Source organism: Canis aureus, chromosome 21, assembly GCF_053574225.1.
Source record: "Canis aureus isolate CA01 chromosome 21, VMU_Caureus_v.1.0, whole genome shotgun sequence".
NCBI classification, from domain to species: Eukaryota; Metazoa; Chordata; class Mammalia; order Carnivora; family Canidae; genus Canis; species Canis aureus.
This window is the reverse complement of record NC_135631.1, coordinates 45,227,512-45,243,055: the sequence shown is the minus strand read 5'-3', so window position 1 is coordinate 45,243,055 and position 15,544 is coordinate 45,227,512. Positions and strand designations below refer to the sequence as shown.

The window sequence follows — 15,544 nt, the reverse complement described above, 5'->3', positions numbered from 1 at the left end:
TCCTTCTTGCTGATCAGACTTTAAAAATGGCTACACAAAACTGAAAATCAATGCATCAAATGAAAATACAGAAATGTGTGCAAAAATTATTAGTGCTACACAATTTACTTTTATTCTTTGTTTGTTTATAATCTCTTTGCTTGTGGTGATTGCATGTTCTGTGTTGAGAAGTATTTTCAGCTCTGAGTGGCTGGGAGCAGGGGGCCGTGCTTTGACACAGGCAACCTGCAGGCAGCCAGGAGGAGCAATCTCTTTCTCACCCAAGTGCCCCCAGTACCTTATGTTGCCCCTCTGTTCCAGTGCTCTTTAAAGAAAGGTTATGAAGGCACTCAGAGTTCCTTCCTGAGCACAGATCATTAAAAAACAACCACATGAACACACTGAACTGAAAATACCATGTCCAGCCCTATGTCAGGACTCATTTCCAGCAAAAGGACATTTGGTTTTCAGTCTATTAGCAGTCTCCTTTTTTTTTTTTCTTTTTTACTTCCATTCGAATCTGCAATTTGTATAAAGTTTGAGTTTTTAAAATCAATCAAATTATTGTTACTTTGGAGGCAATAAACATTAAAGATAAAAAACCACCAATGAAGTCATCTGTTGGCTGCACATCTGGTTGGATAGATCCCAAATCCTTGATGATTTTTGAGCCTGGCATCTGAGGTATACTATATGGCTTGGGGACCACTTAAAAACCTGTGGTATTTTGGTGGTACTCCAGTCTGAGTTTATGCATAGCATGGTTTGAGAAGTTCTCTACCTTATAACCTTTCTCTTTTTCTTCATTCACATGTGTTTGCATGTCAGGCAGAGGCAAGTTACCTAAAGGCATCATTTAATAAAAAAGGAAGTGAGTTTCTTAAGAGGATCAGTGACCTCCCTGATGTCAATCAGTGACCCCAGGCAGGACTGCAATGGGAACTTCAGTGTGGGGATTCAGGTCTCACACTATTCTTTGCAAGAAAAACTGCTACGCTTTTAATAAATTTTAGTCTTGAAAATAAAACCTAAACAGGGATAAAGCAGGCTGCTGTTGGTGTTAGCCCAGATTTCACCCTCAGTCCCCAGGCACAGATTTTCCTGATTCGGGAGATGTATTAGCAGATCTGATGGTGGCATTTAGTCTTCTGGTTTGAAAGAGAGTCACATGGAACATTTCCATTTCCTGCCACTCTAAAACTCTTCTCAGATGCTTCAGTAATATGGAGGAGTTGGTAATAAAGACAGTTTCTAGGAACCTAGACAGCTACTCTAGGGTACTGTTGGTTGCCTTGGCAGTTGCTGACACATGTGTGTTTCTTGGAGTCAGAGAATTGCCCAAGAAGCATTTACTGAGCTGCAGAAAGAGAAATGCCAGCAAACCATGCTGTCAATGAAGATGGTTTCATAGTCTTCATTGTGTCCCATTAACTGTGAAAGATCCCTCTGTATTGCAGAAGACTAAATATGTGACCTGACAATACACTTTCCTCAGACTCTCATCTGTTGGATGAGCAAGTTAGAGTGCATGAAATCCATGCTCCCTATCAGGCCCTTCACATTGCAGTTTAAGATGAAGCTATTAAATCAAAGAAAAGAAAAATAATTAGCCCTTACTAAAATGTACTTTTTTGAGTCAGGCATCTAATTAGGTTCTTTTGCTCATGTTCTCATTTAATCTTTCCAGAATTGGTATTTTCTTTTTTTTTTTTTTTTTTCAGAATTGGTATTTTCTTTTCTTTTTTTTTTTTTTTCAGAATTGGTATTTTCTAATACCAATTCTGGAAAATTCTAATGTTGGGAAACTGAGGCTTAATGAAGTTAAAAGTTTTGCAGAGGTCATCCAGGTCTCATAGGTGATTGAGTGGAGTCTGTTTTGTTTGACTTCTGTCTTTATTTTCCTTCCACTAAGCCCATGCTATCAGAGCAGTGATTATTCATCTGATAGAAGCCTTGAAACCTGTTGGATAAAAGACACATTCATGCTGTATCAGTCATATAATTTCAAGTCATCCATGGAAAGCATGGAATCTATCTCTGTGGACCCAGATAGGGAGCCCCTGGCCTACAGAGAGGCCACGGTTGTCTTTATCTTCCTCAAGGGAGACCAACAGCCCATCTACATGTTATTCACTCTTCAGTTCTCTGTTGGAGAGACTCTGTATTGCTGTGATTATTCCTGTATGTGTGTCTTCATCAAACAAAGGGAAGATTACCTCTAGGGAGTAGCTGTAAAATCCTAGAATCTCAAGACAGTTGTGTGCCTCAGGAGCCATCCACAAGCCCCTATTGTCAGGTACATCACAATTGTTCACTATCATGTGTTAGGAGGTCAATAATTCCAATAGCTAACATTCTTAAGCCCTTGTTGCTAGAAATTGAAGAAAAGTTTTATATGTCCCTTATTTAATTTTCAAGCCATGCTCTCTGGGTTAGGTAGGGCAAACTCCAAGGGGAAGGGCTGGGAGTGAATCTTGGTTCGGTTATATACCAGCTGTGTCCTTGGTCAATTACTCCAATTTTCTTTGTTCTCATTGGTAAAAGGAAGATAATCATTTTAACCTAACTTGTAAGATTGTTGGAAAGATTAAATTCATTTTTAGATATAATGCATATAGAACTGTGCTTGATACATTGTAAATTTCCATAGATGGTAGCCAATCAATTAGGGAATTATAGAGTTATCAAGGTGGGGAGTCTTCACAAGAGGAGGAAAAGTAATACTATTTTCTTTCTTTCCTCCTGTACTCCTTTTCATCTGTTTCATACCCCTCAGCACTAATAGCCAGCCCCTTCTTGACTTAGACAGTTTATAGTCCCACTTGAAATCCCAAAATCCTGGATAGAGCTTTATGAACTTTTTGTTCTACCTAAGCCAACATCTTTCATATTTATACTGTAGGTCAGTGTTTTCAAATTGCTGATTCATCTTCTGCTGGTACAGTGGGTAACTGAAGTCACAAAGACTGTCTGAGTAGTGTGTATAAAGGAATGTGGAACAGAATTGCTCCCTGGTGAATTGGCTGGGTGTAGAGCTTGCAGCAGCTCTTCCTCAGGTGGATTGCCACCAGTTCAGCACACATGCTTTCTCTCAAACATCTGGACAGTGGTAAATGGAGGACTATCTTCTCTAGCCAAGGAAGATGCAGATTAATACCAAAGGTGTAATGAGGGTGGAGGGTCTTCGTATTACCATGTGCAATATTGGCATGCTCTTGATAGGGGCCACTGAAGAAGGAAAATGTGGTCTCTCTCAGAGTGTTGAGATAACTTGAAGGCTTTAGTATGCTTCTCTGTCACTTTACATCACATTTTGATGTAAATGCTGTATTCTGGGTTGGGAACTGGAAGTATCAGGGTTCCTAGAAAGGTAGCTCTGAGACATGGTGGCCAACCCAGGAGGAGAGAGTAGGCACCTGGAGAAGAGGAGAGTGTTGGATGCCAGGGCCCACAATCCATTCATCTTTCCTTGATCGATATTCCTCAAGCTATTTTTTTTCCAGCAAGAATTATTTTTTTTAAGTCAGAGGACTCAGATGTCCTCAACTTTAAAGATGGGGAAGGATGGAGGAGAGCCGACTGTGGGAGCATGGTACCTGGCAGGTGGATGCACGATTGAAAATAGCCTGGCTGCTATTTACTAAATCTGCACCCTGGGGGCCCTTCTCAGTTACCTCTGTTTCCTGTCCAGGCTCCAGAACTTTCTTTTCTACATTGTGTTCTCATTCTCAGTCAGCTCTGTCACAACTAGGGATAAACTTGCTCATGTGTGAGATTTGTACTCTCTCTACTGTGTGTTATTCTCCGACTTTTTAAATCTGCAGTTCACTCAAATGGACAGAAGGCTGTGAATATCCCCTCTCATCTACTTTTGCTTACTTCCCCAAAAGCATTTCCCAGAATTAGAGGACAGCTCATGCCAGCCTCTGAGAGAGTTTGAGGCCACGATGGCTCTTGCATTATTGAGATTTGCCAGAGCAAGGAGTGGATGCCATAGTGATCCAGACATAAATCTATAAAGGCCCAGATAGAGGACAAAGTACAGGATCTTGACAGGTACATAAACCATACTGTTCATCTTGTTCTTCTCAATTTAGGGCACCTTAAAGCTGCTTCTTTAAGTCTTGGAGCACAGCCAGAAAGAAGTCAAAGGTCTAGGACTCTGAAGTTTGGCATGTGGTGCGGTGCCTGCCCATAGGACACTTCATAACAAGCAGTTCCCCTGCACTTGCATGTACCTGATGACCTCCCTCCTGTCCTAGGTGGTGGTGGAACTTCACACAGAGTCAGAGTGAGCCCTTGATAAATGCCCTGTGAATTTACACATGGATGTGTGGGTATCTGGACAGATGAGTGAATGAATCATCTGCACATGGGTGGGGGGGGGTGCGGAGGGGAAGACCAATTCTCCATAACTTACCCAGATAAGAAGAGACCATAGTCATTAATGCAGTTGACTCCTGGAGTCAATGGATAATCTATACATAGTTTTACATGCTTTTTTAAAAAAAAAATAAATGCAAAGAGTGTGAAGACAGGGATGTCTCCTTGTTCAGAGAACACTAAATAATGTCGTTCTCTCCTTGACCTTGAGAGTCTGGTGTAAGGAAGCATGAATCACCCACACTTAAAAGTCTGTCCAATCTGATCCCTCATCCAAAGCATGAATTTCTGTCAGGAATCCCAGTGGCCCATCCTGCAGAATTGCTTTAACCATCCTCCTTGCTCCGCTATGAAGCTGCACAGAAAGCATGTCTCCAACACCTCCATAGTCTTCCTCTTGAAATACCTGTGGTCTTCATCCTTGGCTCGTGCCAGCTTCTTCATATTCCATCATTACCATGGGCAATGGAAGATGGTGATGTTTTTCTTTGCCTTAAAACACCAACTATCTTTTTGAAAGCGACCAACATAGTAGCATTCCATTCCTAATGTAAAAATATTAAGAGAGGGTAATTCTTCTGTTACCTATACAGTAGTCAATATTTATTTGCTCTGGACCGCAAGGATTTGAAACTTGATTAGAATGGTAGCTTTACTGGATGGGGAAACTGCCCAAATCAAAGAATTTTGAATTTTTAGGGACCTTACTTGGCCACTTCATGAACAATTAACTGCTCTAGAGAATCGCTCTAAAAAAAGAATATGAGATTCACATCTTCGGAGCAGCGCATGCAAACCATGCTGGGAACTGACTGCTTTTGGAGACACTGGAGACACTTGAAAGAGGATTTATTAGTGAAAATATTCCAGGCTACCATATTCCTGCTATTCCTTCCTATTTAATTTTTTATCCGCCTCTGTCATGCTGTCTTTTATGATCAGATCAGAACTTCTGAACTGGGCCCTGAGGCAGGAGGATGACACAGCCAGCCCTTAGGGGGATGTTTCAGAATCTCAGAAAGGAGAGGCAGTTTGAAAAAGCTTATGCAATTTAGAATGGGATTTTGCATTTTGAAAACAGCAGCAACCAAAGTAACAACAAAATCCTCTTGTTTCAAAATAGTTGAGTGTCAGTGCAAATGAAATTGTCCTAAAATGAAATGCACAAGGCACAGAATGGCTGCCTTTGGCTTGAAGGTGGAAGGTGTTACCATGTTGTCAGAACCTGAACATCAGGTACAGGAATGCCTAGTCATACCCCTGTGGCATCCATGGTGCCAAACGTTCAGGCTTAATTGACAATTTCGAGGTAGTCAGTGGACAGTGAAAGCGAGAGGCCACCTAAGCTAGAAACTCACTGTCAGATCTCATGATGTAAAACAAGGAAGAAGATACTCTTCATCAGCTCAGTTCCAGGTTTCAGTATTTTTGTTGCCTTAAGATATTCCTTTATGCAGCACATCAGTTTTATCACCAATATTGAGGCTGCTGGAGACAAATCACAAAACTTGCTTCAGTGAGTCTTCTGGCTGGGCCTTCAGTTCTGTCCCCAAGTCCTGTTGCACGTTTCCTGTCCTTGCCTTTTCATAATCTCCCATCTGAACCATTTCCATCCTTGGAGACTTGACCGTAACTTAGCCCCCCCACCCCCCCAGCAGCAGAAACCCGAGATCATCCTCACATCTTCTCTGTCCCTACCCTGCCCATGTCCTAAGCCAGTAAATACTGTGGATTGCTCTTCTTAAAGGGTCTGTCCATCTGTTCCTGAGCTCAGACTCCATCTGAGTCTGATCCTGTAGTCTCTTAACTGGTCCCACTGTCTCTTAATCTGTCCTGATCACTGTCACCAAGGAGCACCGGTCTAATTGGGTGGCCCTCTCCAGGGAAAACACTTCATTGACTCAGCAGCCTGTAGGAGAAAATTAAAGTCATATAATTTCTTGTCTTGGGTGCCTGGATGGCTCAGTGGTTGAGCGTCTGCCTTTGGCTCAGGGCGTGATCCCAGGGTCCTGGGATCGAGTCCCACATCGGGCTCCCTTCTCCCTCCGCCTATGTCTCTGCCTCTCTCTCTGTGAATAAATAAATAGAATCTTTTTTTTAATTATTTATTTTTTTAAATAAATTATTTATTCATGAGAGACACAGAGAGTAAATAAATAAAATTCTCTGTGAATAAATAAATAGAATCTTTTTAAAAAAGATTTTATTTATTTATTCGTGAGAGACACACATAGAGAGAGGCAGAGACATAGAGGGAGAAGGGAGCCCGATGTGGGACTCAATCCAGCATCCTGGGATCACGCCCTGGGCCAAAGGCAGACGCCCAACCGCTTTGAGCCACCCAGGTGTCCCAAAAAAATAGAATCTTAAAAAAAATAAATAAATAAAGTCTTTAGTCTTGCAGACTAAGGCCCTCTCTGATCTGCCCTCTCCCTCCCACACCAGCCTCATCTACACTCACTATCCCTACATTTGGCTCCCTTTTCCGCCACTGCTCTCATGGAGTTTGGCATGTGGTCCAGTAAGTCACCTTCAGCTGGAGAGAGAGGTGAATAGATTTTCTTCTCTGCCTACTCTTCATGGTGATGTGTGTTCTTTCGTAGGGAAAATGTGAAACTTGATACATTTATTATGGATTCAAGCATTAGAAGATATCTGAAATTAGAATTAGAATTTGAATTAGAAGATATTTATTTCGTTCATCTGTTAGATGAATACATCTCTTCTCTGGCACCTCTAACTACTGGTTAAGCTCAGATAACTGCTAGGACAGTGAGCTCATTACCTCTGCCAATGAACTATGTAATTTCCAGAAAACCATGATAAATTTGTGCAAAAGTTTTTATTTATTGCTTTTACCGGCCGATGCTAGCCCTTGACCTTGGTTTCTGATGGAACAAGTCTGATCCTTCTTTATCGTGATAACCCTTCAGATATCCAAAGACAACTGCGCTCTCTTCCTCTTCTCTTCTCCCTGGTAACATCCCCAATTAGATCAAATTTTCCTCTTACCTCAGGGTGTCAATTCTCTCTGCCTTTCTGGGGACTCCCTTTTGCTGGCTGCAGGTTGTCTGTGAATTCCTGTGTTTGCCACCTTGTCCATGGCAGAGAAGCATTCAGTCCGGCTCTCCCGGCTTATCAGCCTGGGGTGCTTTCCAGAAACATTACTTTGTCGACGCGTATCAACATATCCGCTAAAGTCATCCCTTATTTCTCCTGAAGGGCAGAAACCATGTCTTCCTAGCATCCGTTCTGTTGCATGTTGGTTGAAAGTTGAAATCATAAATTCATAACTTGTACAATTATGTTTTTGACTTAATTTTATCTCCATTGAATTTCATCTTCTTAGAGAATTTTGTCAGGATTTCATGAATCCTGATTCTCATCATGTAATACATCCAATATTCCTCCCAACCTCCAGCTTTTTGCCAATGTAAGTTTATGCTGTCGATGCAATTAAAATAGGAGTGAGGAGGTTCCTGTGAGAATCAGCTGAAATAATGGAATTCCCTGACATTGTGACTGGCTTGCGGAAGGTTCTCAGCAAAGGCCGGATCCTTTGCTGCTCTGTCCCGTGCCTTTCCTGACTCTCCTGTCACCAGGATGCAGGTGTGCTGTAACTCTCACAGGTCCTGGTCCTTCATTACTTTCCTTAGAAGAGAGGGCAGCGGCACCTGCTTCTCCCTCTCTCCTTGCCTCTCCCTCAGCTCGTGTTCTCTCTCTCAAATAAATAAAAATTAAAAAAAAAAAAAAAAGAAGAGAGAGTGTGGGCTTATTGTGTCATCCAATTACAATTCTTTCTTGACACCTAGGAGCAGTTTTTTGGGTCGTTTTTTTCTACTTTAATTATACTGTACAATTTCTAGAAATATGAAATGCAAGGTGTTGTGATTTAAAATTTAAATAATAGACTTTCAGCAAAGGGTTTGTGAAAAATCCTCTTCGCAGTCATAGATATACACCTTGGAAGATATGTCTTTCTTTCTTTCTTTCTTTCTTTCTTTCTTTCTTTCTTTCTTCTTTCTTCTTTCTTTCAAGATTTCACTTATTTGAGATAGAACGAGGCTGAGAGAGAGAGAGCGAGAGCACATGTATGCTCTAGGGAGGTGGGAGCAGAGGCAGAGGGAGAAGCAGACTCCCCGCTGAGCAGAGAGCCTGATGTGGGGCTCCATCCCAGGACCCTGGGATCATGACTGAGCCGAAGGCAGATGCTTAACCTGCTGAGCCACTTGGGTGCCCTGGAAGGTAGGTTTTTCCTAGAGTATGGTGGCCTTCAGGAATCTCGGATGAGAAGTGAGAATGACAAGATCCCATTTGCTTCCCACAAGAAGGAACAGGCTATCTGTGGGTGGGGACAGGGGTACCAGACTTCCAAAAGGGGATTTTCCAGAGCGTCTCCAGTAAGCCACTTACTGTGTCCTATTTCCTCAGCCATCATTACAGAATAAGAAGCAGCTGGGAGTGTTGGGAGGATGCAAGAGGTAACATGAATCACTTCCTGCGGTTTCAGGCTTGTAGGGGAGACTCGATGGACATTTGTCTTTTTTCTCCCACTCCTGAGACCAGAGCACCTTTGTACTGCAGGGAAAGAGGTGGGGCTGAAGTTCTGTGCTCAGAAGACTTTGAAACCCTTTCTTGACTTTTGTGAACTGCTGCCATCAGACGACGTGTTGGCACTTCTCAAAGACTCACCAGCTCTCAAGTAGCCAAACATTTATGAAATTAGTCAATTTTATGAATTAGGGGGAAAAAGTCACATAGTTTAATCCTGGGTACCTTCCCCCATTACTCTTGGTGTATATGTGTGGCACAAGAGGTCCTTTGGGAGGCCTAGCTTTAAAATGAAAAAAAAAAAAAAGAAATTTTAAAAGGTAGATGGAATGAAGAAGCAATCAAGCAACATTTTCTTTCTTAAAGTTATTTTTACTTTTGAACCAAAAATATGGGAGTGGATGGGAGGAGATCTTGTAACAAGGCCAAGAATCCCTAAGTCATTGAATTTCCTTCTCTGGCAAGTGTGGCCAGTGTAATTTTGCTTTGCCCTCTCTCTCTTGCAACAACTGGCAACAACAAAAATAATAGTAACAATAGCTTGCATTTGCAAAACACTTCTAAGTTGTAACTGTTGTTACAGTTTTTCAAAAGTTAAAGACAACATTTTCTTTTTTTTTTTTTTTTTTAAGACAACATTTTCATATAAATAATTTTCAATCCATTAAGGCGGTGTTTATGGAGTTTTTAAATTCTCAAATGACGTGGTGTTTGAGGTACTAGACGTGGAACTACTGAGCTGAGAAGCCAGTTTGGCTTTCAGAATCCCTCTGCTCTGTGCCCAAGTAACTTTTTTTTTTTTTTTTTTAAGATTTTATTTACTTATTCATGAGAGATACAGAGAGAGAGGCAGAGACACAGGCAGGGGGAGAAGCAGGCTCCATGCAGGGAGCCTGATGTGGGACTCGATCCCAGGACCCTGGGGTCACAACCTGAACCAAAGGCAGACGCTCAACCACTGAGCCACCAAGGTGCCCCCCCCCACCCCAAGTAACTTTCTGCGGTCTCTCTTAGGAACTGCTTCTCTCGATATCCCATCCTGAGCTCTAGGAAGACAGAACAACTCCTGCTCAATCTTACGATATATAATGATTTTTCCAGGGATCTCTGCTGAGGCTACTCCTTCGGCTGGAATGCAATCTGCCACATTCCTGTCTGCTAGCATTTCCAGTGCAGTTTGAATGAGCTCCACAGAGCATTCCCTAAGAACCTCAGCTCTAAGGGATGTTGCTAATAATACTTTGTAACCCCTCATGTTGCCTATTACACCTTGCCTGTGATTTGTTATTTGGGAACCTGCCTCATTGACCCCATTAGACTCTTAGTTTCTCAAGATTAAATGTTGGGACCTTGTTGTATTTACCTTGATGTTTCTGGAGACTAGTGTTTAGCAAGGGGCTTTGCGCATTTGAGGGCATCTTTGAGCATTCAGTGGGTTGAAGCGCATATTGGAAGGTGGTGGGGAGAAGGTGCTATGTGCCTGGTTCCAGCAATTCTTTTTTTTTAAGATTTTATTTATTTATTCATGAGAGACACACAGAGAGAGGCAGAGACACAAGGCAGAGGGAGAAGCAGGCTCCCTGCGGGGACCCCAATGAGGGATTCAATCCCAGAACTCCAGGATCACACCCAGGTGTCCCAGCTCCAGCAATTCTAATACCATCCCTATCAAGTAGGCTAATTCTTTGGTGGGATATCTTTGGTTCACTGTGTAACAAACAACTGCATACCTGTTCTGCATCGAGCATTGTGCCAGATGCTTTGGACAAGAAGACAGGACAGACCTTTGGCCTTTAAGTCACGTATAGCCTACTGGGGGAAATGGACGGATATGTATAGGTCGATACATGCAATGTAGCATTACATTGCTCAGCCTGGGAATGCAGAGCTGTGGTTAAAATCCCAGTCTGATCAACCCCAAGCCACTGAGCCAAGATGCTTCCAGAACAGAAAAACTAACTATGCTGAGTGATGTCTCCTCAGAAGAGCAGAACAGTCTTGCTTTGCCTGTTATTTGCAAATATTTTTAAATCAATCCATTTTGTCTTATTTCTAAACCAGGTTCTTCAGAAGCTTGGCAAAGCTGATGAGACGAAAGATGAACAGTTTGAAGAATATGTCCAGAACTTCAAACGGCAAGAGGTAAGTCCAGTTAGCTAGTTTGGGCCTCAATTTAATTGTCAAAGAGAGATACTCATCAAGAATGGCTTAGGGGGTTGGAAAGAAGGGGAAGTGGGTTGACAGTGTTTGGGTTTTAATGTAACCACAGTGCGTTAAGGTTGAAGAAGGAATTTTCTTTGGGGTTGGCGTTAACCTGAGGGTGACACTTGCTAATTCTGTAGACGTTCTTGTGGGAGGTGAAGGAAGAGGCAGTAGGCACTGTGGGAAGAAGACTGGCGTTTTAGACTCTCAGGAGATTAAGACTTTGCTTGTCTGGACCTCTTCAGTACAACTTATTGATCTAAAGGAAAGCTGCTGTTTTGGGTGATTTATAGCCTTAGTATAATAGAGTATAGGGAAACAGTAGTTAGATACTTCTGGCACTATTATTATAATTGTTGCATGCTTCAAGATCATGCATTCTTAACAGGGATTATATCTCCCCCAAGAGGGTGAAAATTGGTTCTTTGTGGGCAAAATGTACTCTTTTTATGTATCTACATCATATTAATATAGAGTATATCTATGGTATTAACATTTCATGAGGGTGTGTGATGAGGGAAAAAAAAATGTCTAAAAAGTCTCCATAAGGGAAGTGCTAATATGGACCAAGGTTGAGGAACATGGTTTGTAATGTTTGTTCTTTTGATGGGCCGCAGTGTGATCAACAGACACATGTGTAAAGAAACTCTTTTAAAAAATCATGTTTGTATCTTCAAGGCTTGGAGAATTGGCCAGAATATCACTCCTTGGAGAGTGTCCATAGGGTCCAGGTGGGGCTCTCTGAGGTTAGAAGCCTCTTATCTGGAGGTCATACGAGAGGTGAAGTGGGAAGAGCGCTGGGATGGTAGACTTTGGCAAATGGGATTTGGACTGGGTGATGATACATGAGGGCATGGATTTATTTTCCTGGTGTCATTGGAGCTACCAGCATCCACAGGATATTGTGGCCTTGGGGATGACAATCAGTAGTGTCGGCTTATCACAGGTTTCATTTTGCTGCCTTTGCCCGTTTGCAGATCTCAAATCCCAGACATTGCTTTCTTCCATATGTGTGCCACAGCTCCTGCTATTTGTCTCACTGCAGATATGCTATTTCTTTCCCTCACCAACATGGGTAATAAAATCCAGCAGGTATGAAGCCAGGTATCCCAGTCTCTACCAGAACATATTCCTGAATACCTCCCATTTCATCCCAAGACTAGGAGTGGACATGTGCAGATGGGTCCCCAATTTATTCTATGAGTTGTAGCAGTCTTACTCTGTCTGAAAATGAGGAAGGAGAGAAGGGAGTTGGAGAAGAAAACAGTGACAGAAATAGATCATGTCCAGGTAACAACATCATGGAGAGCTTTGGATTAATGAAGGTAGAAGAGAGAACTTCTAGAAAAATGTCAGACCCAGGCCCATAGGCTGACTATAATTAGATCTTTGCTCTTGGATTTTTTTTCCTGTGCCACTTTTATGGTGTTTTGGTGCTGTTAGCACCACAGAAGGCTAACCTTGGGAAGCATCGAGTTTAGGAAAGCATCTATGACGAGGAAGCACTTTGCATTTTCCAATTCTTACTGGTTTTTTTTTTTTGGACTTTGTTGACTGAACCTGGTGAGAATTCTTTTTTTTGTCTAAGTACTAAAGAAAAGTACGAGAAGTTAAATCATCAGTTTCCTCAGTTAAGTGACCTGTGCCACTAGCAGCAGCAGCGTGGGGTGACTTTATAATGCTGTTATGCCATCCACTACAGTTATTATATATACAGTTTCAAGTGTTCAAGTTATAGAGCAAATCATATACTATCATTCTTGAAGACCCAACATCTTGGTCCTTATCAAGAATATTAGCAGATTGCAAGAACTGGGCAAAACTTCAAAATCTGGGGAAGTTTGAACAAGCAATTTATAAGAGTGAAACAAGTAGAATAGAAATGTAGAAATAGTATTTCTCAAAGAATATCTTGACCCCTGCTTTGGCTCCCTTTGAAGCATTTTTCCATCAAAAACATCTTGCATTTGCATATACTCATTCTGATGTTTTTCTGTTTGTTTCTTTTTTAAAAAAAGATTTTATTTATTAGAGAAAGAGATTTGTGAGAGACAGCAGGCACATGCGGGGGAGGGGCAGAAGTAGAGGGGGAAGCAGAGTGCCTGCTGAGCAAGGAGCCTGATGTGGGCTCCATCCCAGGACCCTGGGATCATGACCTGAGGGCAGATGCTTAACCAGCTGAGCCACCCCTTGTTTATTTCTTTTAATCAGAAACAATAAATTTATATTCATGTTAATACAATAAGGAGGTTTGGTACCTTAACCCTGTGTGTATAGTAGACAGAGAGAAGGAGAAAAGGAATGGTTGGGAGGTAGGTAGGAGAGAGATTTATCAATTTTCTGTAGAAACATATTAATGGTTGAGATGAATGGTGAAGGCTGAATGTTTTAATACTCTGCAGGGGGGAAAAGATATACTTTTAAGCCTCAGTATGTATTGGTAACCGATTCACATCTGTTTCAGATGCTGAGAAAGGTGTTTCTACATATGTGGGAATATTAACCTAGAAAGAAAGATCTACTAAGATTGTGGTGACCTCTATGGGTCCCATAGCTTTTAGTGTTAATGTAATGGTGAATCGTTACTCTAAAGGCAGAAGGTATCATCTACAGGCGACTCTAAAGATTTTATCTGACCCAGGAAATCTAGATTTCTTATTTTTTTTCTGTGATGACATATTTTTCAAATCCAAAAAGATACTATGTAGAGTATAAAATGAGCTATATTTGAATTTGTACCTTATAGTCACCTGATCATGCTCAAGTAGTACTTAATCAAAAGTAGATTGTTCTAGAATATTCTAGAAAGTATTCAAACATCTTGGGTCCTCGTGATGTTGCTTTTAAATTCCTTTTAGTAAAATCATGAATGTCTTCCTAGTGATTGACATATGCCCTGTTCATTCAGGTTGGAAGCAAAGATGGCAGCAGGTTCTGTGTTTGAACTCTCGCTTGAAGTTTAGCTTTTATCTTATTCCAACTCCAGGTTTTCTTTCTGATCCCAAACTTCTTTTCCTAAGAAGTGGTTTTTGTTAGACTCAGAGCGTGGATGAAGGATTTGTGTGCACTCTCTCGGTTGTCCTATTGGGCTCCCCGTTGCTGCGGTTTTGTGGTCTAGATTTCGTAAACCACTCAACTGGGACAAGGAGGAAGGGGAGAGTAGGGCAGAGCAAAAAGAAATAGAGTGAACTCTTCTGCCAAATACTGAGATTTTCCATGGTGACAAATGCCAAAGAGAGCAAGGATTATAGATATCCATCCAGTAGGAGCAACAAAGTCTCACTTCGACATGTCCTCCCCAAAGTGGTGTGTTTTTTTGCCCCCTTTCTATTTTGCCTGTCTTACCAGAGCCACCAACAAGTAGCAGAATTGATGGTGTGAACATTGCCTTATTTCACCTGGTAGCTGGCTAACGAACCTATTAATGAGCAGAAGAAAGGTCCCAAAGGGGAAGGAAGGTCCATGGCCTCTCTTCCTCCTTCTTGCTAATAAACCCGCCCATTAAGATGCTGTGCTTGTGGCAACCATACTGATTATAACAACTGAATAGCTCGGGCTGTTTGGGCCCAGATAACCCAACTATTTGGTCACATATCCGTGAGTACAGCTGTGAGCACCCACCTCGACTTACAATCCAAGAACACTACTTGGAATGAAGGGGAGGTGTGTCTCACCGCTCAGAGCTGTAGCTTTTCCTTCCTATTTAAACACCATGGCAGTGTGGTTCTGCTGTCTCTCTCCATGCCCAGCAGCCAGGAGCAGCCTCGCTTCAGTGTGATACAAGCAAAAAAGGAAGGAAAATGTTTGGACTTTGAAGTCCTCTCCAGTGGTGAGAATGTGGAGCCAGTTCTTCCAATTGTTAGGATCATCCAATGACCGAAAACTGGAGTCATGTCTTCTCCTTCCTGATCTCTCTGCAGCACAGGGATCCCATGTGATGCTTTTCATCTTTGTGTGTCCATAGGATCTAGTGCTTTGTACACAAGCTTTAAAAATACTTGTCAGACTTGAAACCAAACCTGGTGGTGGAAATGATCAAAAAAATTTTTTATAAGGGGGCATCTGGATGGCTCAGTTGATTAAGCATCTGCCTTCAGCTCAGGTCACAATCCCAGGGTGCTGGAATCGAGCCCTGCTGTGGGACTCTGCTCAGCGGGGAGTCTGCTTCTCCCTCTCTACTCCCCTCCCCCCACTTGGGCTCTCTTTTGCTCTCTGTTCTCTCTCACTCAAGCAAATAAATCTTTAAGAAAAATAAATGAAAAAAATTTTCATAAAGATTTTTTTTTGGGGGGGGATAGAGTGTAAACATGAGTTTGGGCAGGGAAGGGGTGGTCAGAGGCAGAAAGAGGAGCAGACTCCCTGCTGAGCAGGAAGCCTGACACAGGGCTCCATCCCAGGATCCTGAGATCATGACATGAACCAAAGGTAG

At 42.0% G+C, this 15,544-nt stretch overlaps 1 protein-coding gene across 4 annotated transcripts in view; it reads left to right on the top strand.

Annotated features, from left to right (window-relative positions):
- The window catches only part of AMPH (amphiphysin), a 212,028-nt gene that overhangs the window by 82,198 nt on the left and 114,286 nt on the right, over positions 1-15,544 (top strand). For all 4 annotated transcript variants that reach the window (XM_077864094.1, XM_077864092.1, XM_077864093.1 and 1 more), the window contains exon 2: positions 10,975-11,055. In XM_077864094.1, the coding sequence (XP_077720220.1) occupies positions 10,975-11,055 (81 nt within the window). The remainder of the gene's footprint in view (positions 1-10,974; positions 11,056-15,544) is intronic.